The sequence below is a fragment of the Sus scrofa genome, chromosome 14 (genome assembly GCF_054392235.1).
Source record: "Sus scrofa isolate SSC_HxYL_T2T_F1_AM1 chromosome 14, Sscrofa_HxYL_maternal_Yorkshire_Landrace_v2.0, whole genome shotgun sequence".
NCBI classification, from domain to species: Eukaryota; Metazoa; Chordata; class Mammalia; order Artiodactyla; family Suidae; genus Sus; species Sus scrofa.
The window spans coordinates 12,984,738-13,010,276 of NC_139396.1; the positions used below are offsets into that span (position 1 = coordinate 12,984,738).

General features: G+C 51.1%; 2 protein-coding genes across 2 annotated transcripts in view; one reads left to right on the forward strand and one right to left on the reverse strand.

Moving 5' to 3' along the window:
* Positions 1–2,561: 2,561 nt before the first annotated feature.
* On the forward strand, positions 2,562–14,625 carry LOC110258134 (putative serine protease 47). The gene is made up of 6 exons (XM_084995471.1): positions 2,562–2,772; positions 4,472–4,655; positions 5,844–6,121; positions 8,376–8,536; positions 14,308–14,484; positions 14,602–14,625. Exons 1-6 carry the CDS (start codon positions 2,562–2,564, stop codon positions 14,623–14,625), a joined length of 1,035 nt encoding a protein of 344 aa, XP_084851597.1.
* Positions 14,626–16,796: 2,171 nt separating this feature from the next.
* LOC102160834 (NUT family member 2D-like) overlaps positions 16,797–25,539 on the reverse strand; it is a 135,381-nt gene continuing 126,638 nt past the window's right edge. The window contains exons 12-17 of the mRNA XM_084994667.1: positions 23,204–23,900; positions 22,129–22,257; positions 20,942–21,114; positions 20,217–20,512; positions 19,637–19,753; positions 16,797–19,247 (exon numbers count right to left, since the gene is read on the reverse strand). Of these exons, the coding sequence (XP_084850793.1) occupies positions 18,513–19,247; positions 19,637–19,753; positions 20,217–20,333 (969 nt within the window). The 5' untranslated portion in view covers positions 20,334–20,512; positions 20,942–21,114; positions 22,129–22,257; positions 23,204–23,900 and the 3' untranslated portion in view covers positions 16,797–18,512. The remainder of the gene's footprint in view (positions 19,248–19,636; positions 19,754–20,216; positions 20,513–20,941; positions 21,115–22,128; positions 22,258–23,203; positions 23,901–25,539) is intronic.

Sequence of the window (25,539 nt, forward strand, 5' to 3'; positions counted from 1 at the left end):
TTTGCATGCAACTTTTTTTTTTTTGCAAGGAGCAAGAAACATTTAGCAGACAGTAAAGCTTGAAATTCAAGAGATTTGCTTGCAATCCTCTGAAGTCTTCACCTCTCATCTCCCTTGACCAATTTCCTAGCAATCTTCTTCTATGAAACACAAATACTCTTTCATTTTGACACATAAACCCAGTGCTGAATGATAGCTCTTCCAAATCCCATATCATCAAAAGAGGCTGAAGGGGTGTGTGTGTATGTGTGTGTGTGTGTGTGTGTGTGTGTGTGTGTATGCAACTAGGGTGTCTTCTATTGGAGCCAAGTGGCACATTCAAGAATCTTTAATCCAGTTAAGGATTCTTACAATGAGTAATTAACAATTTAGTTTACTGTGCTATACATTTTTTCGAAGAATTGCCAGATAAAATATGAGATCTAAGTTTAATAATAATTTTCAGATAAAAATGAAAAAATGTTCAGTAAAACTATGTCCAAAATATTGAATGGGAAATGATTATACTAAAACACAACATATTGTTTACCTGAAGTTCTAATTCATTTGGGTACTTACTATTTTAATTAAATACACCGGACCATCTTATTCTTTCCAAAACTTTTGATTTTAAGGGGTGTAGAAATTCTTGTTCTGGAAGTCTACTCCCATCTAGAAAGGAATCTCGTTAATGTAAGAAGAGAGTCATTGTAAACATCTGCAAATGTATTGAAAATATATTAAGTTTTAATCAGAGAAAACCCTGCATTTTAAAAAATGCAAATATATTGCATTCTAAATTCTTTGCATAACACATCTATGGAAGGATTTAAATAAACACTAGTTCCCTGTGGGAAAGAGGAATGGGTGGACAGGGGAAAGAGGTGGGAGGCGCATGACTCAACACTGCATATTACATTTTGCACAATTGGATTGTGATCCATGAGAAGGTATTATTAGTTTAAAATATTAAATTATTTACAGGGAAAAAGTTAAATATTTAACAATAATAATTTCTGGTCTTGGACTTGTGGGCTGCACAACCACGTTTTTGATACACTGGAGCTCTCCAGAACAAAGGAATATTAGGCTGGTGCTGCTGGATATTGGTTGGAGCACAAGGACTTCTTCATTAGGAATTATATACCTACAGCTATGAACATATTGGATCTGCTGAGACGATCCTAATTTCAAATACTTTGTTCCATGGCACCATTACTACAGAAGTGTTTATCAGATGATAAATTGTGAATTTTGTTCAGAAAGTCTAGCCTCTGTTGAAGTAAGTTAAGAACCAGATAGGAAGCATAGTGTGTTGAGGGACAAAAACTTGGGTTGATGGATAAAGAAGTGAAAGGAAACATCAAGTCAAACCTTGGTGCTCTGACTCTGAAAACCAATTCATAGATTGCCTGAAGAGGCACTCAACAATTTATGAGTGATTTTTTTTTCTATTTCTTTAATTTTGTATCTATATGAGTGATAGATGTTCACTAAATTTATTGTGAGGATCATTTTATGATTGTATGTAAGTGAAATCATTAAGCTCTATGCCTTAAACTTTAAAAAAACTGAAAAAAGAGAGCTAATGGATTGAGTTAATTTTTTTTTTTTTTTGTCTTTTGTTGTTGTTGTTGTTGTTGCTATTTCTTGGGCCACTCCCGCGGCATATGGAGGTTCGCAGGCTAGGGGTTAAATCGGAGCTGTAGCCACTGGCCTACGCCAGAGCCACAGCAACGTGGGATCCGAGCCGTGTCTGCAACCTACACCACAGCTCTGGGCAACGCGGGATCGTTAATCCACTGAGCAAGGGCAGGGACTGAACCCGCAACCTCATGGTTCCTAGTCGGATTCGTCAACCACTGCACCAGGACGGGAACTCCGGATTGAGTTAATATCAATATTGGCTCACTAGTTGTGACAAATGTGCCATAGCACTATAAGATCTTAATAAGAGGGGAAATTGGGTAGGGGGATACGCAAAGTCTTTGTATTATTTTGCAACTTATTCATACATCTAAATCTATCCCAAAATAGAAGTTTGATTTAAATACAAACATAAACAAATGAATGAAGAAAAATGTACTGGAAATCATTGAAACGTCGCTTGTGATACGGGAACTTCATGGTATAGAAATAATTTTTCAGTGGAGTTATTTTAAAAGTTAATAGGGGAGTTTCCGGTGTGGCTCAGTGGTTAATGAATCCCACTGGGAATCATGAGGCTGCGGGTTCCATCCTTGGCCTTGCTCAGTGTGGTAAGGACCCGGTGTCGCATGAGCTGTGGTGTAGGTCGCAGATGCGGCTCGGATCCCCCGTTGCTGTGGCTCTGGTGTAGGCCAGCGGCTACAACTCCAATTGGACCCCTAGCCTGGGAACCTCCATATGCCACGGGAGTGGCCCTAGAAATGGCGAAAAGACAAAAAAAAAAGTTAATAGGAAGGTCACCTGGGATCAAGGCTGGGTTGGGGTGGGGTCAAGGTGTGGTGGGGGCGGGCTCAAAGCCTTGGCCAGGGCGGGGGCAGGGTCCAGGCCCAGGGCTGAGTCAGGCCAGGTTCAGGCCCAGGTCCACAACACTGACAATGGTCTCAGAGGCGAGGCATCCGCAAGTAGGAGGCCAGCCTGCGGCCCTCCTCTGGCTGCAGCTGGTGCTGCTGCCGCCATGGTCGCCCACCACCACCCTAAACCTGCGAGGGTCCTGGGCCTACCCAGGCCCAGCTCCTGCAGCCATGCGAGCGGTGGAGGGTGGGCCTCTGACTCCGGAAGCACAGCCATTGTCCTGGGCAGCCACAGGTGCGTGGGGGCCTCTGTGTGGGGCTGAGAAGGTGGGCCTGCAGGGCCTGAGGGGGCTTGACTGTGACCAGGGCTTGGTGCCCAGGGTCACTGAACCTCTTCTTTTGTTTGCGGTCAGGTCCATCTAACCAGGCAGCCCAGAGACCACCTTAACACAGGTGGGTCACAGGACCCCTACTGAGGGGCCTCTGGGATGGAAACTGCCCCAGGACCCTTGTGGGGCTGTGCAAGTGGGCACTGGCAGGGTCCGGCCTGAGGCTGGGTGGAGGAAAGCCCAGGACTGCTGAATGAGGAACCCTGAGTCCCTGGGGCCCAGGCCCTAGAGCAGGATGCCTGCTCTAAGGGCCCTGGCCTCACCCCTGCCCTCAGGTGTGGGTCCTAGAACCATGGCTGTCTTCATTAGCCCACTCCCTCTTATTTATTTAATTTTTTGGCCACTGCATAGAGTGTTTTTTAATCAATTAATTTATTTTTTCTGCTGCTGGCTGAGGCTTAATGTGGGATTCCCAGTTCCTGGACCAGGCATTGAACCCTGGCCGTAGTGGTGAAAGCACCAAGTCCTAACCACTAGACCACCAGGGAACGCCCACCCCTCTTATTTATAAATGGAGAATCCTGAGTCAGAGGCAGGGAGTGACTTTCCCCAGGTTGATGCTGAAACTCAGTCTCTGTGGACATGCTCTGAATTGAATCTCAGAGATAGAGTTGTGGGTGAAGTAGAAAAGAACAGCTTTATTGCTTTGCCAGGCAGAGGGGGCCACAGTGGGGTAACAGCCTCAAGGCTGTGTGCCCCCACCTCGAGGGGTGAGTGAGGTTCAAAGAGCAGGGCTTGATCAGCTTGTAGACTTTCTTCTGATTGGTGGGTGGTGAGGTACTTGGGAGTCAACCTCATCCACCTTCTGGTTCCACCTTGTTTGGGTCTATGTGCTTGTGTGCAGCATATAGGTAACTTCTTCCACCTGGTGGGGTTTCAGTATCTGCAAAACATTTCCAAGGACATGGCTCAGAATATTATCTATAGTCCTTGAGGAGGAGCTAAATATTCTTACTCTGTTTAATCGTTAAAATATTATTTTGCTTTGCTTGACTATTTTCCTTTCTTCCTGCTCTTTTCCACTTCTCCAGGTAAATGTACTCTGTGACTAAAGTTTTCTACAGACAAAAGGCAGGCAGAGGACATGGGTGGGGGTCTACTAGGGGAGGCCTCATGGGGTCCTGCTAAGTTCCATGGTCACACATCACCCCAGACTCCTGCCTGCAGATCTGCTTCTCTAAGATACTGGGGCAAAGTGGAGGGGCACCGGCCCTTAGAAGCTATGATTTGAGTGCATGATGTTGGCAACTTCTGAGACCTTGAGTTGTTGAGGTGTGTTAGTTCAGGGAAATAAGGCCTGGCACATGGCCAGCCTTTGGCAGACTGCCTCAGTGATGTCCAGCTCAGCGGAGATGCTGCCATGAGCTGTTGCCACCTTTGGTCACCCTTGGCATCTCACCACAGCCCTGGGCCTTCATGCTCAGAAAGCCTGCTCCATTGTGCTCTGCTGTCAAATTCTCAGTGGCAGCTGGTAAAGGCAGAGTCCAGGCAGCCGTGTCCTTTTGGCCAGGCCACTGGACACTTGCCCTTGGTTTTCCCATCTGTGAAGTGGAGGGGGCCTCCCTGGTAGTGGCATTTGGGGTCTCACCCATGTCTCTATTGTAGGTGGCAGGGGAGTCTCCACAGCGTGCGGGAAACCCAAGGTGATGTGGTGGATCTCTGGTGGTCAGGATGTGGTGGCTGGCCAGTGGCCATGGCAGGCCAGCCTGATGTACCAGGGCTTGCATGTCTGTGGAGCTGTCCTCATCAACTCTCGCTGGCTGGTTTCTGCTGCCCACTGCTTTCTCAAGTGAGTCCTCTTTCCTAGGGTGCCAGCAGAGGCACTGGCAGGGGAGGAGATGGAGGGGATGAGGAGTGAGGGTGTCCCACCCCAGCTCCTCTGGGCTTTCCTCTGGGGCTGTCTGTGGCCCAGAGGTCCATGTCATTCCTGCCTTTGACCTGTGTACCTTCTACCTGGACTGTCCTCCTGGCTCCCTTTCCCAGACCCTCCCCAGACTCTGTCCTCAGCCCCTGGGCCTGTCTCCCAACACAGATGTGCCCCAGAAGAGTAGCAGTGTCCATTCTGGCTGCCATGCAGTGTGGACCAATCTCAGATCACAGTTTCTCAAGGTCCCCACATTTCCAGGTTTCTGAGTCTAGGCAGGGACATGGGACCTCATGTCTGGTGAGCAGCTGAATGGCTCTACTTTTTACTCTTGCAAAACTGTGTGCCCAGGAGGAATCATGGTCACTAGTGTGCATGTGGGAGATGTGGTGCCAGGCTGTGCGGGTGGGAGATGGGGCACCCTGGGAGAGTGATATGGCTGCTCAGGAGTCTGACACACCTGGCCCTCCTGGGTCTGCTCAGTGCCCAGCTTGTGAACAGATGAGGAGGCATCCCCAGGAAGTTGGAACATCACAGCCCAGGTCTGGGAGCTGGAGCTTTGGGAGCTCAGAATCTGATCAGCACCTACTCTATGGGAGCAGCTGTGTTCAGGGTAAATGCAAGGTTCTCTTTCCTACACTCAGTTGCTCCTTTACCTTACAGATCTTTGGCAAGTGCTTCTAACTGAGCGGAGAAACAGCTATTGGGCAGGAAGGTGGTTAAAGAAGGGAGGGGTCAGGAAAATTGTGGGGCCATAAGGTGGGTTGTAGGAGCCTTGGGAAGGTAAAAGTAGAGCTGGGATCAATCCAGAACATCTCCTGTAAACACTCCAAGGGCCTTCATTTGATGAGCCCACCAAAGACCTTTCCAGCACAAGGATTCAATACTCCTCTGATTCTTGGATATGGTGAGAAACCATATGTCTGAGGTTGTAAGTAGAATATCAGTCTCAAGAAAGAAGTGCTCCTGAACTTTAGGAATGCAGAGACCAAGGCTGGCACCATGGGGGGGTTCAGGGGTCCAGGTGGATGTCAGCAGTTAGATGAATATGCAGGGGAAGAGACCTAGCCCACACTCAGGGATGATGGTGACAGCATGCTCCTCCTCCTCCAGAAAATCCCATGCTCCAGAGAACTACCGGGTCCTGTTAGGAAGCACGCAGCTGTTTGAACACACTCAGCACACCCTGGAGATGCCCGTGAGCCGGATTGTCATGCACCCAGACTTTGAGAAGCTTCATCCCTTCGGAAGTGACATAGCCATGTTGCATCTGCTCTTTCCTGTGAACTTCACTTCCTACATCATCCCTGCCTGCCTCCCAGCCCCTGGCTTGCAGATGCTTAATAATGCATCCTGCTGGATAACTGGCTGGGGGATGCTCAACGAGGAAAGTGAGGGGGTAGGGGAGAGGCTGGGGTGGGAGGGCAGATAAGGGGGAAGCGAGGAGGAGGAAGAAGGGAAGGAGGACAGAGGAGGGGAGGAGGGAAGTAGGGGTGCCCAGGCAAAACAACCGCTGGACCTTGGTCTACTGTGCCTCATTTCCAGAGGACTGAACCATTCTGGTTCTAGTTCTGAAAGGTGTGATTCTAAAATTCAGTGTTCCCTAAGTGCAAATCTCTGAAAATCTGGGAATCTTTGACTGTTGGATGTTAAGAACTCAGGTTCTTGGAATCTGTCAGCTTCTTGATTTCAAGGCTTTAATCAACTATAGATCTAAGATGACTTGATTCAACTCAGAGGTCCTGCTTGGGGCCTGGCCCCTTCTAGGCCACTGAGGAACCAAGATTTCCCATTGGAGGCACTTAGGAAAAATGGAAAGAAAACATATTTATGACTTCTGACCTGTGAGCCTCCAAGGTCAAGTTAGAATGACTACAACTTAAGAGTGTTTCACTCTTTGAACCTCACTTTGCACTTCTCCCAACCCAGGTCAACTGTCTACTTTGTGGGTTTATTAGGTGAACTGAGTAACACAGAAAAAGTTTGTGTTTTTCTAAGATTGAAAGGGAAGAAATGCAGGCAAAAACTCATGAGTAAGAGTGTTTATTAAAGAAAAGAGTGTTTATGGTTTGGCACAAGCTTATGTGGCAGAATTAGGGGGAAAAGAATGTGAATTTGCAATTATTTGTAAGGTTGTAATTTGGTAGGTGTTTCTCAGGATAGGAGATCAGGAGAGGCATTTTGATCAGACCCTGTCTTAACTGGGTGGGATGTGCCAGCATTGCTGGCCCTTCTCAATAGTGTATCAGTAACAATCCCTAACCACAGAACAGATAACCAGGTCCCCAGCATTGTCACACACACACACACACACACACGCACACACACACACAGAGTCTGGTTCTTCCTTGAGGACAGGGACTCTGTCTTTCTTGTTTTAATATCCCAGCCTATGCCCCAGGGCCTGGCAGCGGGGTAGGTGGCAATGCTGCCACCCTGGTCCTGTAGACCACCCGTTCTTGCATGGACCTCCAGACTGGTCTGCTAGCTCCCACCCTGTGTGCCCTACTTTAGTCTCCACACAACTGCCTGAGTGTTTGCTTTGAAGCAGGTGTTGTGCCAGTTCCCTGCTCTTTATCCTCAGTGCCTTCTCATTTATGCTTAGAAAACTGTCCAAATGTCCCACCTTGGCTCTCAGGCCCTGTGCAATGTTGGCCCCCATTCCTCTCTGCTCAGCTCCTACTGCACCCTCACCCAGGCCATTCCATCCACCAGGCCCCTTCCTGCCTTGAATATTCTGAGGCTGTCCCCACCTCAGTACCTTTACCTTGGCTGTTTCCCCAGCCTCACAGGCTCTCCCTGCTAATCTGGGTGACTCATTTCTTTGATATACAACTCAGCTCATCCTCTGAAGAGTTTTCCTTGATGTGAAACCTAAAACAGGCAATCCATAATGTCACATTTCCCTGTTGTATTCCCTTACCACACTTCTCAGAGCTAAATAATCCTACTTGTTTACTTCACTTACCCTGTTTCCCCAACTAAAAATGTTCCCCTCTATCACTAGTGTCTAAACAATAGCTAACCTGAAGACAGATGAATAAATGAGTGATTGAATGAGAGGATGGATGGAGGATGGATAGGAAGGAAGATGAGTGCATGGAGGGTAAGATGGTTGAGTGGGTGGGAAGAGCGATGGAGAGAGTGGATATATTGATTGATGGAGGGAGAATGGGGAGATAGATCCAAAGATGGATAGGCCAGCAGATAGATGGAAGGGTGAGTGGATGAATGGGGCATGAGACAAGATGGGTAGATGATGGACGGAGGAATTAGTGGAGGGAAGGAAAGGTAATGACTGACAAATGGAAGTGGAAAGGATGGTTTGTGAGAGGGTAGGTGGGTTGGTGAATGGTTGCTAAGCATCAGTGATTGGCATGCATTGCTAGGATTTGCCTTTTTTCTTTATGGACTACAAGTGGTGTGGTCTATTGCTATGAGAGAGGTGGTGGGAAAAGGATGAGTTTGGAAAAGTTTGAGAAACAGGGGAGGCCTTATTAGGCATAGGTAGAAGACTGATAGAGAGCTGAAAGCTCAGCTTTGCTGAGAAAACCCTATGATGCAGGGGTGGTGGTGAGCAGTAAGGCAGAAGAGCCTGTAGCTAAGCTCTAGCAAACTTCTCTGACTTCCTTCTTATCCTCACAGCGCCTCTGCCCACACCCTTCCATCTCCAGGAGGCTAAGGTGGGCCTCATTGAGAACCAGTTCTGTAATCTGGTATATGGACACAGGCTCAGCAAGAACTTCTCCGTGTATGAGGAGATGCTGTGTGTTGGGGACTTCTCTACAGGAAAGGCCATCTGCCATGTGAGTGAGGTCATTTCCCTTCTTCCCTGGCCTGTTCTCAGGGCCTCAGTTTCCATGGTGGGAGGCTGTGTTGCCTCCACTCTCTTTGTGGAGACCCCTGGTACCTTCTGTTTCGTCCCTCTACCTATGTTCCCAGGCTCTATCTCTTGGTAGTGTCCCCCAGGCTAGCCCCTTCCTCAGCCCATTGCACAGGAGGACATCTACTACTGGCAGGACACTCCAGCAGCATCTATTCTGGAGGCATATTTTAAAACCTTTATTGAAATATACATACAGAAGAAGGCATTCATACTCTTTCCCTACGTGTGTAGTTGGATGAACTTTCACAGTGCTACACCCCAGGTGGCCAACACTCCTCTCCTCTTCTTGTCACCAACACTCAATGGAAACTCTCATCTTCACCTTAACACTTTATATTAGATTCTGAATTTTCCATAAGTAGAACTTATTTCCAGTTGTCAGATTTTCACGTCTTAACATTATGTTTGTGAGGTCCATCCACACTGTCACACGTAGGTATAGTTTGTTCAGCCTCATTGCCCTGCAAGACACTATCGTGTGAATTGAATTCTATGGTCAGTTCTGCTCTCGATGGATATTTTAGTAGCTTCCAGGTTTTTCATTTCATTTCACTTCCAGAGGTTTTCTATTTGATTTCACAGAAGCCGCTGAGGAGAACTGTTAGATTAAAAGCTATCTGCATGTTCAGCTTTGGCAGATGTTACCAAACATCTCCGGAGGGGTTGCACCAGTTCCACACATTCCAGCAGTGGCTGAGAGTTTACAAGCTCACCAACACTTGGCACTTTCCATCCTTCCTAATGGTGATGATTTATTGTGGTTTGCATTTTCCTGATGACGGATGAAATATACTTCCGTACGTTTATTGCTGTTGAATATCTTCTTCCTAATTTACCTTCCGTTTTTTTCCCCCTGTGTCTTTTTCTTTAGGGGCTCTTGGTACTTGTGTCTATGATATACATTCCAGACATGAGTGTACTGTTGAATTGTGAAGATGTCTATCCACTCTCTGTAGTGTCCTATTTTAGAAGTGGGCAAACAGGCCCAAACAGGGAAAGCACTCCCGTAAAATAAGGAGGGCCTGCGTGTTCTGACTCCAAGCTTCACCTGGCCTCCAGGCCTTCACCACATCCCCTCAGGGCCCAGCACCCTGAGCTGGCATTGGGTGCCAAGCTCTTACACAGATGGCATCGTGGAGTGGAGGGCAGAGGGTGAGGGTTCTGGAGTTAGAGGCACTGCTCTGCCCTTGGGTGGTCTTTTCACCATCTGAGCCTGTGTCCTATTCATGGTGTAGGAGTCTGAGGCCTCCTTCATGGGATTGTTGAAAGGGTGGTGTAGGGGGTTGGGTAGTGTCCCCTAAGTTTGTATCCATTTGGAATCTCAGAATGTGACCTTCTCTGGAAATAAGTCTTTGCAGCTGTGATTAGTTAAGAATCTTGAGATGTGACCATTGTAAATTTTAAGTGGGCCCTGTACCAATGACTTGTGTGAAGAGGGCTAGACACAGAGACACTTGCTTTCAGCCTTCCAGCTTCCAGAACCGTGAGAGGATACATTTGCATTGTTTTTATAGTTACCCAGTTTGTGGCACTATGCCTTGGCACCCCAGGAGATGCACACAGGAGGGACAAGATGACTGGGATTGTGACTTTAGCCTGGCCCATGAGAAGGCCACATGGATAGCTATCTTCATGGCAGGCCAGTGAGCTGCTGGTAGAAGGCAGACCCATATTTCTTGGTTCCCAGTTCTTAAACAGTAGAATAGATTTGTAGCTGCCTGGCCTGGTCTGGCCTCCTCACAGAGCCAGCTCCACCCAGAAGTGGAACAAGTGTTCAGCCCCCACCCTGCCCAGTCCACATCTGGCTGTCACCATGGACCTCCCTTACAGCCTTGTCCACCTCCCTTCTCCTGCAGGAATTATGACAGTGGAGCTCAAGGCCAGAGCCTTGTGTCTGCTCACCTGCTGGATATTCATAGTGCCCCTCGACCCCACTCTTCCGCTGGTTTCTCTCCAGGCTGAGAATACCCCTGAGCTGGACACTCGGGAGTCCCAGCAAATGACCCCCCTCCTGCCTCCCCTTTCACCTACCACCGCCTGACTGAGAGATTCCACCTAGATTCATCTTCTGCCATGTCACCTGCTCTGGACCCCACCCTCCAACCTGGGGCTCCCACCTCTCCCCACAAGGGCCCCTCCCTCTGCACAGGGGGTCCAGAAACAGGTCTGAGGAGAGAGAGCCTGCCAAGGCACTCAATGCTCAGACTGTGGGGCAAGACAGACCTGGTTCCATTGACTGGGATTGTGGCCTTAGCTAAGTCTCCTCACCCATGAAGTGGAATTTCTCATGGCCTCCATTGAAGAAGGTTCCTATAGAAATGCAGCACTGTGCCTGGCATTCAGTAGGTACTTAACAAGTTTTGGCTTCCAGTCTCCTGGCCTGGTTTGCCTCCCTCTCTCTGGATTGTACCTGGCTTAGACCCAACCTCTTGCTGAAGGTGGAATTCACTGCTCCGGCCCTGCCCAACACAGACACACACACACACACACACACACACACACACACACACACACACACACACATGCATGCACATGCATACACATGCAAGAGTGCACACGCAAGGTTTGCTTTGTGTCTACAGTAGTGCAAACTGTAGCTCACGTTTCATATGATACCTTAGATTTGGGGTTTCTCCCTTCTTCCCTTCCTTTCTTTCTTCCTTCCTTTCCCTTCCTTTCTTTTATTCCTGCCCTACCTGCAGCATGTGGAAGTTCCCAGGCTAGGGGTTGAATGGAAGCTGCAGTTTCCAGCCCTTGCCACAGCCACAGCAATGCCAGATCTGAACCACTTCTAGGACCTATGTCACAGCTTGTGGCAATGCCAGATCCTTAACCCACTAGGCGAGGCCAGGGATTGAACCTGCATCCTCATTTGTACTAGTCAGGCTCTTAACCTGCTGAACCACAATGGGAACATCTCAATTTTTTAAAGACTTCCAGAGTCCACCTTAAAGAATATAGAAACAATAATGAAAAGTCAGGTAGCGCAGTTAACCTTGGAGGAAATTCATTGGTGTAGTCGCATCACCACCTCTCAAGGGGCGCCCCCTGAGGCTATGAGGGCTGTACCGACATCTGCCCTAGAAAAGTGGATGCAGTAGAACAGATGGTCCCAGAGGAGGCTCTCTCCTGCCTTCTGAGAGCTTTCCAGGAGTCAGGAGGCTATTGGAGCCTGACTCAGAATCCGTCATCATTTCCGCAACTGCATGGGTCCCCTGTGTGAATCCCTGAGGGCTGCAGTGAACAGGGAAAGGCCTTCCACTGGCCTCACACAGCTGGGAGGGGGTCCACCGTGCAGAGGTCTGAGGCCACCCCAGGTGGGGACCACAGAGGGGAAGGGCTGAAGTAATGATGGCACGTTCCCTGTCTCCAAGAAGGTGCCTTACTTGGAGCTGCTGTGACAAATCCCCTCCAAGTGAATGGCTAAACCCACGGAAATTTATCTTATATTTCTGGAGGTCAAAAGTCTAACATCAAGGTGTTGGCCAGGTGGGTTCCTTCAGGAGGCTTTCCTAGGGGAGAATGTTTTCTTGGTTTTCCCAGCTTTTTAGAGGCCACCCTCATTCCCTGGCTCACAGCATTTCCGTCCTCAAAGTGCAACACCTCTGACTCTGCTTCCGTCACATCTTCTGCTCTGACTCTGACCTCCTGCGTCTCTCTTTCCTTATGAGGATCTTGATTACATTGGACCACCCAGAGAATCCAGGAAAACCTTCTTAGCTCAAGATCCTCAACTCCATCACTGCTGCAGAGTCCCCTTTGCTACATGAGCTAATAGCCACAGGTTTCAGGGATGAGGATGGGCATCTCTGAGGGTTGTTTTTGGCCAGCCACACCATGTACCCTTCGCTCCCCTTCAACCTGCCACTTCCCCCACCCCGCCCTCTCAGCTGGAGATCTTGCTTGTTTCACTGAGAACCCCAAAAGCAGCCAATCAGACTAGAGTCATTCGTCCTGACAACCCTACACACCGTCTATCCCAGCGTCTTCCCTCTCTCCTCAGCCTCAAGTTCCATCCCTGCCATGCCCAGAGTCTCTCCTGCTCCATGTCCTCTGACGCCCCTTCCACGGCTCCTGTGTAAATGCGCACCATCTACTGCTCAGTTTCTTTACCTCCCTTCCCCCAAAGACTCCTCCCAACAGTCCTGAATCTAACCCACTCCACCTAGGAGTGTCCCCAGCTTGCTATCCAAAACCTCAAGGCCACCATCCCCAATAGCTTGTCTCACCAGAACCGCCTGTGGATCTGAGTCCTCCTCTCACTTGGCACTTAAGCAAGTCTCCCTCCTGTTTCCTGGGCCCAGGCACTCACCAGATGCTCTGCTCTATGCCTGGTCCCCTCCCCTCCCACCTCTAAATGCTGGGACCCCAGGGCTCCATGCTCAGCCTGCTTCTATCCCTCTGCACTTCCCCCCATGGTTAATGACAGAAAGGCTCAGATTTGACAGGTCCTATAGGCAGCTTCAAACTATTGTTCCAAATCTGACTGTTCTTACCACCTGGCTCCTCTCCATCAGTAATCTCTCCTGTAGCTGCCTCCCAGCTGGTTCATTCTCCACACAGCGCTGGACTGATCCAGGCACTAGACATGACCTAGACAGTTCTCCATGGGGATCAAATCCTACCCTCTGCCATAGGCCCTGAGACCCCTCGTCCCATATACTTTCCTCACTCCCCACATGTCACTGCTCTTCCTCCCACCCACCTGGCATATCCCTCCTTCCCTGGTCTGCACTTACTCCTCCCAGTGCTCCTGATTCAGAAAGTTCAGTTGTTTCCCACTTGGAAACACTACCTTGTGTTTCCTAGTGCAAGAAGAGTAGCCTTTCACCTCCACTTGATGCAGTGCCCTTCCCTTCCTGTCCTGACCCTTCCATGGCTTGTTTCCACATGTCACATCTGCCAATGGCAGGCTGGTTGGCTTATTGACAAAAGCACCACAAAGGAGGAGACCCTGTGCCCAGGGCAGAGGCTTCCTGGCTGCTTGCTGCACATGTTGGATGGGTAAGTGGAGGAGCAGCAAGCGTGACTATGGCCCCTGCCCCTCTACCCCCAGCCACAAGGACCAGACCCTCCCTTTGGCTGATGACATGAGGAGATTTCCAACCAGATGGCCCTGCCCTGAAAGCATGAACTCTAGTAAGTCCCAGCAGATTTCTTTCTAACCCCCACTGACTCCCTGAACAATACAGGTTGCCTCCACCAGGCCAGGGTATGGGCATCTTCTGAAATTGCTCAACCAAGGTGTTGAAAGTAAACCAAATGACTAAATGAATGAAAAATGAAGAGGGTCCAGGTAAGGGGTGTGCTGGTGCAGCCCAGGGTCTTGCCAGAGCTGAGGTCTGCAGGGGCTTGAGCTGGCCAGGCTCCACTCCCAGACCAACGCTCTTGGGCACTGTGGGTGTAGCTGTCCCTTCTCTTCCTTGGACAGTGCCTTTTCAGGGATATCCAGGCTGTCTCTGGGCACAGGGGCCCATATGATCATAGATTGAAACCTGTGATTGTCCTGAGGGTCAATCAGGGGCTTCCTAAAACATGATGCCATTGCCTCCCTGCATGGCTTAAACAGGCTGGTCTGCTGTGGGATGCTGGTGTTTGGACCTTCCCAGAAGTCCACCTGAGGGACCGTAGATGGCAGAGACTCCTCTGACCTAACTCAGTTGCTCACAGTAACTCCCCTCTCTTTCCTAGGGTGATTCCGGGGGTCCCCTCGTCTGTGACCTCCTCAGTTCATGGGTTCTGGTGGGGCTGGCCAGCTGGGGCTTGGACTGCCGACATCCCACCTACCCCAGCATCTTCACCAATGTCAGCTACTTCTCCCATTGGATTGACGAGATCCAGAAGTGCACACCCCTCCCTGAGCCCATGGCCCCTCCTCCTCACACCCAGGTTCCATCCCAGTCTCTGCAGGCTGCTGGCTCGCCTGGGCCTGGCACAGCCTTTGTGCCTTCAGAGACCTGGACCCTGCTGCTGTTTGTGCTCCAGGTCCCGTGGCAGGCCTGGTGCTGACCCGCCCAGCTCCTGTGCTCCTGTCTCTGCCTCAGAGTCCAGTCTCTTCTCTGGAAACTGCGGCCCCTCCCCCACCAGCTCCATCAGCTTTCCATGGCCCCATCTTGGCACTTCCGTCCAACAGTGGCCACCCCACAAACCAAGCCTGCAATCCCAAATAAACAAATGAAAGACTCCTCCTGCTCCTGCCTTGGGGCCCTACAGCCCCTCCTGACCTCCATCCGTACCTCTGCCATTGAGGTCCACTGTCTGACTCCCTGGAAAAGGAAACAGGCCCTGGCAGAGAAGCTGTCTCAGGAGGAAGGCAGGGGTGAGGATGCTGGTGGAGCCCAGCTGGGGACAGAGAGGGTGTCTTCACTTGCAGGCTCCATCCTGTGGTGGGAGTGTACAGGCCTTCAGAGAGAGTATATCAGTCAGCTCCAGCTGCCATCACCAATCCCACGGGCAATGGGGCTTAAACAACAAGAATGTATCAAGTAACTGTTGAGATCAAGATATGCGCATGGTTGGTTTGCCCTGAGGCCTCTCTCCTTGGCTTCTAGATGCCCATCTTCTGCCTGTTCCCTCACATCAGAATCCCTCTGTGTGTTTCTGGGTCTAAATTTCCCCTTTTTATAGGGGCACCAGTCATATTGTATTAGGGGCCACCTTAGTGACCTCATTTTAGCAGTTTCTTTAAAAACTCTCCTCTAGGTGTTCCCGTTGTAGTGCAGCGGAAATGAACCTGACTAGTATCCATGAGCATTCATGATTGATCCCTGGCCTCGCTCACTAAGTTAAGGATCCAGTGTTGCTGTGAGCTGTGGTGTAGGTCACAGACAAGACTTAGAACTGTCATTGCTGTGGCTGTGGTGTAGGCCTGCAGCTGCAGCTCTAATTTGACCCCAAGCCTGGGAACTGCCATATGCTATACCTGCACCTCTTGAACATAAGCAAGTTTCCCCTAAAAGAAGGACCCTTAGCTACATCCGTGGACCATCCTTGATATCTCCTGCCTGCTTCTGAGTAGGAAAATGTTGGGGATCCAGAACTCCTCCAATGACTGGTGTGCTAGCAATAGCTTCTGTGACAGCAGGAAGCTCCTCCCCCCCAGGCAGAGGCAGTCAGGGGATCGTAGGTGATGGCTCTGTGCTCTGTGCCCCCTTTCAAACCCTTTGCATCCCTGCCATCTGAGGAAGGAAGGCAGTGCCTGGGAAATCACCCTGGTTACAGATGTGTCACTTGGCCTGTGTGGCAAGAGGTCACCTGTGAGCCAGATGGCCCAAATCCTCTCAGGAACACACTGCTCCATACCCACCACTTAAAAATGCCGTTCAAACAAAGCACATTGGCTGCACAATTGTAACAGCTGTATCGTTAAGATATGATGTCTGTGATTTAGAAAAGGGTTACTCCTTGCCTTGTTCTTAGAGAAACATACCATGATTTGGTAAGGAGAAGAACCCAGACTAGGCGGCCCACAGCCTCTGTCAAGTGTGTTCCTTCACCCAATGCTCTGGTTCCATGTTGAGGGTTTTGGGGTTGAGCCTTTCCCTGTTGTCAATGGGCAGGCTTCCCCTTGGTGTATATCATATGCAAAGGTTGCCCAGCACCTGCCTCTGTTTCAGACAAGCTCCAGTCATACTGCCGCTGGAATTAGGAACCTCCTTTACCCACCCTGTGGACAGTGGCCATTTCTCTGATTCTGTGAGTGTATCATCCATTAAACCACTATTGATTTTATTTATTTATTTTTTGTCAAGTTAGGCTCCACCTACAGCATATAGATTCCCTGGCTAAGGGTCAAATGTGAGCTACAGCTGATTCTATTGAATGAAATTTCTATTAATTTCTCTTTCATTCTTTTTCTTTTTCTTTTTTTTTTGGGGGGGGTGTACTCTCAACATATGGAAGTTCCCAGGCTAGGGGTGGAATTGGAGCTCCATCTGCTGGCCGATGCCACAGCTACAGCAATGCAGGATCAAACCTACATGACACCTACACCACAGCTCATGGCAACACCGGATCCTTAACCCACTGAGCAAGGCCAGGGATTGTACCCATGTCCTCATGGATAGAAGTTGGGTTCATTACCTCAGAGCTGTGACAGGAACACTGTCTATGTCATTCCTTTTATGGCTTGAAGAACATTAGTGTAATTCCTCATTTACAGTCCAAGCACCTTAATGTTAATCTTAGACTTTTTTCAGTTTTATTTTTGTTTTGTTTTTTTTCCTTTTTTTTGTGGGCCACACTCGTGGCATATGGAAGTTCTTTGGAACAATGCTGGATACCTAACCCTCTTCCCCACAGCAGGAAATCTATTCCTTGTCTTTTTAAAATCCTAGGTCTTGCTCTTCCTAAAGCTATTTGGGTGTTGATGCTAGTAGGCTGGTGAGGTTAGCATCAGGAAGTTTGACAAGATGCAATACTCAGAGTTCCCATCATGGCTCACTGGAAACAAATACGAAACAAATCCCCACCTTGTGGATGTTGGTAATTTCTATGATTCTGTGAATGTATTGTCCATTAAACCACGGTTTGATTATTATATTGATTGACTGGTTGTCATTTTCGGGCCACACCTGCAGCATATGGAAGATCCAGGCTAGGGGTCAAATCAGAGAATGCCAGATCCAAGCCACATCTGTGACTTACATCACAGCTCATGTTAACACTGGATCCTTTAACACATTGAATGAGGCCAGGGATTGAACCTGCATCCTCATGGACACCAATCAGATTCTTCATCTGCTGAGCCATATGGAATCTCCCTAAAATATTATTTGGTTATGGTCTGTTCAACTTTCATTTCTGCAATTTCTATTGCATTCAATTTTTTCTTGTCTTTTTTGGTCTTTTTGTGGCCACACTCTTCAACATATGGAGGTTCATAGGCCAGGGGACTAATCAGAGCTACAGCCACAGCAACACCAGATCTGAGCTGCTATGTGATCGACACCACAGCTCAAGCCAATGCAGTATCCTCAACCCACTGCGTGAGGCCAGGGATCAAGCCCGCATCCTTACAGATGCTGGTCAGATAAGTTTCCGCTGAGCCACGATGGGAACTCCCAATTTTTTCTTTTCTTTTAAGGCTGTGTTGTGGCATATGAAAGTTTCTGGATAGGGGTCAAATCAGAGCTGCAGCTGCTGCACTATTCCACAGCCACAGCAAAGCAGGATCTGAGGTGTGTCTGACACCTACACCACAGCTGACAGCAGTGACAGAAACTAAACCTACTAAGCGATGCCAGAGATCAAACCCATGTCTCCATGGACACTAGTCAGGATTCTTATAGCCGAGCTACAATAGGAACTCCCATTATTTCATTTTTTATGGATTGAATAACATTAGTGAATTCCTCATGTACAGTCCCTGCACCTTAACATTAATTCTAGACTTTTCAGGGGTTTTGTTTTTGTTTCTTCTTTTTTGGGGGCTGCACCTGTGGCATATGGAAGTTCCCAGAGACAACCCTATATCCTTAACCCTCTTCACTACAACAGGAACACTACGCCTGATCTAGTGAAAGTCCTAGGCATTGCTCACTTGAAAGCTACCAGGGGGTTGATGCCAGTGGGCTGGTGAGGGTGGGACCACTGAGCTTGACCAGATGAAATACTCCACCCAGGACATTAATAGACCATGAAATTCCACTCCCCATTCCCTTTGCTTCATCCTCATTGGGACTATGAGGCATCTGCTTCCACCATATTGTACACTGCAGAAATCCAGCTGAGACTATTGGATGTTCTCCATGCACAAGGCAGTGAAGCAGAAAGTCCTGTCCTGACAGACAAGCCTTTTCTTCTCTGGCTAAGCCACCCACACGGGACACACTGGATGATTGGAGAATCACCACAGTCTGTCATCTGGCCACTTCAGAGAGGCAGAGAGAAACTCTCTAGAGGTAAGGGCTGCCTCCAGCCTCCATTCTCAAGACTGGTGAGTGTCCAGAGGGCTGAATGGCACAAAAGCAACTCTCCATCCCCAGCTCCTCAGCAGCAGCCAGGCCTCCACACTGAGCCCGCTTTCTACACTTGGCAGCTTCCAGGGGGCCTGAGATGAGGCCCATTCTCTGGGGAAAGGGGGCCTGGGAAGCTTGCTGGGCCCTCTGCCCTGCAGTGCAGACAAGACCCGAGGCAGGGACAGGGCTCTGTGGCAGCCCCCAGGGCAGCAGGCTGTGGTGAAGGCCCAAGAGGAAGGCCAGGCTGGGGAGCTCCTCCTCATCCTCACTGAACCCGTGACCCAGCCCTGGGGCTCCACTAAGAGGAGAGGCCTCCCTGAGACCCTTGCTGGCCCTGGGTCCTGATGGAGGGCCCGAGCGCTTGGTGCCCTGGCGAGGAAATGGCTGTGCTGTTCCAGCCTGAGGGGGCTCCTGATATCCTGGAGCGGGCACAGAGCCTTTGTGCCTGAACAGGCCCCTGTCTGTTTGGGGGTGCCTTAGATGGCCATGGAAATCCATCTGGGGTGTCCAGGTTTCATCTCTGACCCCGGGCTGTGGGCCTTGCTCGTTCCTCTGGGCATCGTGTTGGGCCACAGACTCTGAAGGTCTTGAGTCCAGGTGGGGTGCACTGTGACTGGGGGTGACTGACACCCTGTCATCATCCTCCAAGGCCAGGACTTGTGTCTGCACCAGCTGGTGGGAGAGAGGTGGACAGTGAAAGCTCTGTACCCTCCAGGGAGAGCCGGGGCTTATGGGCAGGGGGAGGTGAGATGGGACTCACATCCACAGACAGAGCCTGTGGCACTCCTGCCTTCCTCCTGGACCTTCTCCCAAGCAGGGTCCTTGCCCTGTCCCCAGCTCCCCTCCTCCCCTTCCATTCCTCCTGGCCTGCTCCCACCTGGGCAGCCTCACGGGTGCAGGGCCTCTCTGTCAGGGGAGGGAAGGACAGAGCCTTCAGGGCCTCCTGCTCTAGGGCCCTCCCCGGCCCTGGCTGACCTGGGTCCTTTCCTCCTGGATTTCCAGGGTCACCTGGGTTCCCCCGTGCCCCCAGTCTCCCTAGTGTCAGTCCCTCCCCTGGCCACCTCTTCAGGGGAGAGTCCTTCCTCCTGCTGCAGCTCCTCAGCCAGGCCCGAGAGATCCAGCTCTGGTTCTGGGGAAAGCAACTCTGCCAGGAATCGGGGGTGAATGACTGCCTCCACCTGGAATGGAAGGAAGAGGCTGTGAGCAGCCTTGGCAGGAGTGCCCTGGGAGGCGGGAAGGCCTGGGGGAAACGTGACTAGCAGAGGCCAATCCAGAGTCCCCCTCACAAAGGGGGAGCTTTCAAACTCCCATAGGTATTGTCTACTCTCACATAAACACACACACACACTCACAAGCAGGTGCACATGCAGACACATGGGCTCCAAAGCACAAACACATAGGCACCGACACAGACACACAAAGGCCTCCAAAGACAGAGACACACACACACATGTACAACTTTCACATCCACATATACACATCCTATGCACCAAAGTACACTCAGACACACAGGAAGACACACAGATGTCAGGGTCAAGGACCAGAGCCTAAATCCCATTATCCTGGGCCAAAGCCAGAACTAGGGTGCGAAGAGCATCTCTCCCTGGAATCCTGGAGTCTCAGACTCCAGGCCCAGCCCACCTTGGTGTCAAAGTCCTCCTGGGAACACAGCTTGTCCATGTAGCTGAGGAGATCCGGGTCTGGGAAGCAGCCATCCTCGACCTGTGGCAGCTCATATCCATCGTCTTGACATTCCATATCTGACTCCCCTGTGGCTGAGGGTCCAGGACCCACCAGTGCCTGCGGGATGTCCCCATGCTCCCTGCGAGCCTCAGGGGGAATCTCCTTGGGGGCCTTGTTCTCCAGCAGCTGCCAGGCTCTGCGTGGCCTTGGGTGGGTGTGCTGGACCCTGGGGCTGTGTTTCCTTGGAGCACAGGCTGAGGCAGAGCAGGAGGAAGGGAAAGTGAGGGGACCCAGCGCCCAGAAGCTGACCCCTGAGCAGGCACATGGGAGGGCATTGTTGTGGGGCAATGGATATGCCTGTGGGAAGGGGGAGGAGCAGCCAGAGCCTCAGGTTTTGTGGGAGGCCAGATTCAAGTCAGGGACAGGTAAAAGTCAGGTGTGAGAACGTGTGGAACATCTAATGATCAAGGGTCTCCCCACCAGCACACTTGTTAGGCAGATTTCACAGGGGCCCCTTAGACAGGGAGGAGGGTGATGAGGTTCTAAATGGACCAGGTCCACACCGCAGAGGGGAAAAGAGGTGACTGAGACCCCCTCGGGGGCTATCCGTGTTGAAAGACCAATGCCCCCTTGAGGGAAAAGGACCAATCTGGGAACAGGGACCATGCCTAGGCCTCTCTTACCTGTGCCTTAACGTCCAGGGGGAAGGTGATTTAGAGACTGAGTGCCCCTTTCGCGTGATGTGGGTTCCTGAGGAGCCAGCTTTGTTGGAGCTGGAGGAGGCAAGCCCTGTGCCCACGTTGTGCAGGACACGTTCCCCATGCTGATCTCATCCTCTGCCTCAAATTGCATGAACCTGGGGGGTGTTGAGGGACAGGCCCCAGTGAGAAAACCACCTGGGCTCTGGAGCCCACCCAGGGCAGCAGGACCGAGGGGGTGAGGAGAGGGTGTCCTTGGGGCTGTCAGGGCCCTGTGAGGTGCTGAGGTCACAGCAGGGAGCTGCTCTGGCGCAGGTCCAAGATCTGGGCCTCCTCCTGCCTGACAAGCCCTGGAGCTGGAAGGCATGAGCCCAGCAGAGACCCAGGTCAATCTCTGGGACCAGGCTTAGGGACACATGGTGGGCATTGTTGGCCCTGCTCATGTGCCCCCAGACCTTGTCTGACCCAAACAATGGAGATGGCCAGTGGCCTGGTCAGGCATGTGTCCCCACAGAGCCCTGGCCTGAACCCAGAACCTGGGGCTGGGAGTGAGAGTCTGGGAAAGCACGCATGAGACAAGGCCCAGCACAGGCTGGAATGGGGATCCTACCCTTAGAGGTGAGGCATCTCTTGCCACTGAGGGCTAGCTGCTCCTTTGGTTTTGTTTGGAAACTAGGAGGTTCACATGCAGAAATGACAGGGAGGGCCAGAGACCCATGGGCTTCCCCAAGGATGGCCGGCTGCCCACTCCAGCCACCGCTCATGAGGAGAGGCCTACCACATGCTAGGTCAGTGACGGCCAGGCAACCAGCCTGAAGGGGTGCCAGGCTGCTGGATGGAGTCCTCACCCCTGCACAGCCCCCATGCCTTCAGGGGACCCCCTCCTGGGCTGCCGTGCTCCCCAAGGCCATCCTGAGGCCTCCCCACATCAGCATCATGGTAGGGCAGAGCACCTGGGACAGGCAGGCTGGAAGAGCCAAGCTCTCCAGGTGGCAGAGGGGATTCTGGAGGCCAATAGGGGTTGGGGATTCAGGGAACAGGAGGTGTCAGGTGCCAGCCTCCTCTTGCATCCTCTCTGATTGCTAGCACCAGAGCCAGATCCTGCCCTGGGGCCTGCCCATCACTCACCACCCACCCCACCATGTCGCCCATGGCCCAGGACCCTGACTCACTTTGCTGCCATTTCATAAAAGGCCATCCTCTGAACTGTGCTCATGTGCTGCCATTCCTGCATGGCCTGCCGCATGCCCTCCTCCAGCGTCATGGTGGGCTTCAGGTGAGCCAGGGTGTGAATCACTGGGCTGTAAGCCCTCAGGGTCAGTCTCTTGGTACAGCCCAGCCCCCAACTGCCCAACCCCACCCAGCTCCAAGGCCTCCATGTGCCCCACCCCTGCCAAACCCAGGCTCAAGAGGGGGAGATGAGGGTGTCTGGAGAGCAAAGACAAGCCTTCCTGGTGCCTGGTGCCACCACCTCCCACTCACCAGAGGATGCTTGTCCACTCCCTGGCTATAGCTGGGACACTCGGGCTGGGGGCGGGTTGCCATCTCATATAAAATGCAGCCCCATCAATGCGGGAGGGCAGGCGCCAGTCTACCAGCTAACAGGTCTGAGAAGCCCAAGGATTCTTGTGCCCAGGTCTCTGCACTAGATGGCCTAGTCCCCCTTTTCGGAGGGACCTCGGGTCTAGGAGAGATGTTCCTGCCAGGTTCGCAGCTCTAGGAGGATAGACCCTTGCCCTTAGGACAGCTCGACCACCTCCCCGTTCACACTGGACTTCTTCAGAACAACAAGGACCGGGCATGCAGAAAGCTCCGTCCTGGGCCTGAATGTCCTAAGCTTATCTGAAGTGATACCCACTGGCTGCCATAGGCCCAGGTCCATGTTGAAAGGAGGTAGCACCAGAGAAGCAGGTCCCATTCAAACGCTGGCCCCTATGGCTCCTCACATCCGAGCAGGACCCTCTCGGACTGCTCTCCTGCACTCAATGTTATCATGGCAGTGCAGAAAGTGAGACAACTGGTCTTGCATGGTGGTGGTAGCTGAGCTAAGGCACGGACGGGATGTCATGGACTGGACGTGGGACACATCTGAGTGCAGACGTGCCTCCTCATAGCATGGACATTGCTGTCAACCCTCCTTCTTTAGAGGTGAAAGGATGCCTGGAAACCTAAGCAGGGAGTCCATGCCAAGGTCCTGTATATGTGAAGGCTCCAGCTGAGCTAATGAGAGTCTGAGAGGTCACTTACATGAGAAAGCAGGAGAGAGCTTCTGCATCGGGGCTCTGGGGCAAGTGGCTGCGGGCCAGGGACTTGAAGCGCTGCCAGCGTCGGAAGTTCTGATAGACGCTCTTATGGTGAGAGGCGTCTTCCTGAGGGCCCGTGTGCTGGGAGGCATGCAGGCTGCCTGCCCCAGAGGTGCCATGTGGCCACGGCCCAGAGGTCCCTGGGGGCAGGATGAAGGCCATCTGGGCAGCTGGTGGTGCAGCTTGAGGAGGAAGGCCTGGGGCCAAGTCTCCCTTGGCAGCCTGAGCTGCTGCCTTAGCCGGGGCAGCCACCCCGTTGTCCTCCGCAGGGCTTGCTATGCAAAGGGGTGCAGGACACAAAGCACTCCCCATGAGGGCCCTGGAAGCATTCCCATTGAGGGGAGCCTGAGGGCACCCAAAGGCCTGAGACTGGTGGGGCAATGCTGACCTCCCTCCTGACCAGAATGGGACAGGGATGTTGCCAAGCCCTGGGGCAATGGGGCCATGGTCAGCAGGAGTCACCCGAGGTGTCATGGGGCGAGCTGGCTGCAATAGGGTGCTGCCAGGCAGGAGTAATGGGGCCATGGGCGGTGGCAGGTGCTGCTCCCAAGCTGGCTGGGGTTGGGAGCCAGGAGTGAGGGGAAGATAGGAGCATGAGGCCCCAGGGTGCATGACCACATCCGTGCCCAGCAGTGGAGATGCTGTGGAGAGAAAGGAAAGGGGTGAATGGAAGAGGAGAATGGGCGACATGGACGGAAGCTCTCTGGGGACTCAGAGGGCACACCTCAATGGGAGAGGGCATTTGGCCCCAGGAACCTGTGTGTTCTGCAGATGTCGTGGAGGGATTTTCATGGTCTGACCTCAGTGGGAGAGGGCATTTGCCAGGGGAACCCGTGTGTTGTGCAGATGTCGTGGCGGGATTTTCATGGTCTTGACCCCCACACCATTTGTAAACATCATTATTGTCCAGCTTAAGGGAGGACAGCTAGTGTTTCAGATCTGATTCTGCCTTTGTTAGTATTATTTTTTAATAGGTATTTCCCCAATACAATTTTTTTTCTACTGTACAGCCTGGTGACACAGTTACACATACATGTACACATTCTATTTTCACACATTATCCTGTGCCATCATAAGTGACTAGACATAGTTCCCAGTGCGACACAGCAGGATCTCATTGCTAATCCATTCCAAAGGCAGTAGTTAGTATCTATTAACCCAAGCTCACCAACCACCCTATCATTTTCATTTAAAAAAATCTTTCTTTATTCCTGGTTGAAAATTAAAATATTCACAGAGAACTACATCTTAGACTTGTGATGGAGCATGATGGATGGAACTAGAGACTCTCATTCTGAGTGAAGTAAGTCCGAAAGAGAAAGCCCAATACCATATGATATCACTTATATCTGAAATATAATATATAGCACAAAGGAATCTTTCCACAGAAAAGAGAATCATGGACTTGGAGAATAGACTTGTGGTTGCCACGGGGAGGGGAAGGGAGTGGGAGGGACTGGGAGCTTGGGGTAAATAGATGCAGAACTTTGCCTTAAAGAACTAAAGGTCCTAGAGATCAGTTTTTTCCCCTTCTTTTTATTTATTTGTCCTTTTGGGGACCACACCTGCTGCATATGGAAGTTCCTAGGCTAGGAGTCACATCAGACCTGCAGCTTCATGCCTATGCCACAGCCACAGCAATGTGGGTATTCAACATGGACAGCTGGTTGGTAGGTAGGTTGCACATGTTTGTATTCATGGTTTGGATGTGTATAGAGTTGGAGTGTTACCAGCTAGGGTTCTTGGCCTTCCTTAATCAAGAGCAATTGATAAGATGCCAGAAGAGAAAATCAGGAAGGCTTTATTCAGGACACCTGCTTCAGCAGAGAGGTGCAGAAGCAATCACCAGCTTCCCTTGTTCACCTGCTCACTGAGCAGGGGTGAGCTAGTTCCTTCTATGGGGTGAGGGTAGGGGCATGTCCAGGGGTTGGGCCAGGGGGGGTGGCTGAGGTGGTTTTCCCACCCCTTTAGTGGTGGTGCATGTAGGGGGTGTGCATGGTACCCTGCTTTTGCTCTCTGTTCTTCAGAAGTGGAAGTTTTTTTTTTCTCACAATTTGTCCCAAATGAGCAAGCACATACTTCTTTTTCATCCTTTATACTTTTGCTGTATTTCATTCTCCAGGAGATGTTTGTCCAGGTGCAACCACTGCAGCCCCTGCAGCCAAGGGTGCCAGGTCCCAACCTGTATCAGTAAGAGAGGCAGTTGGATATTCAAGTTATATAGGACTTTGTCTGTAAAAATTTAGACTATGTGTATATCTAGGTATGTAAATTTAGGTG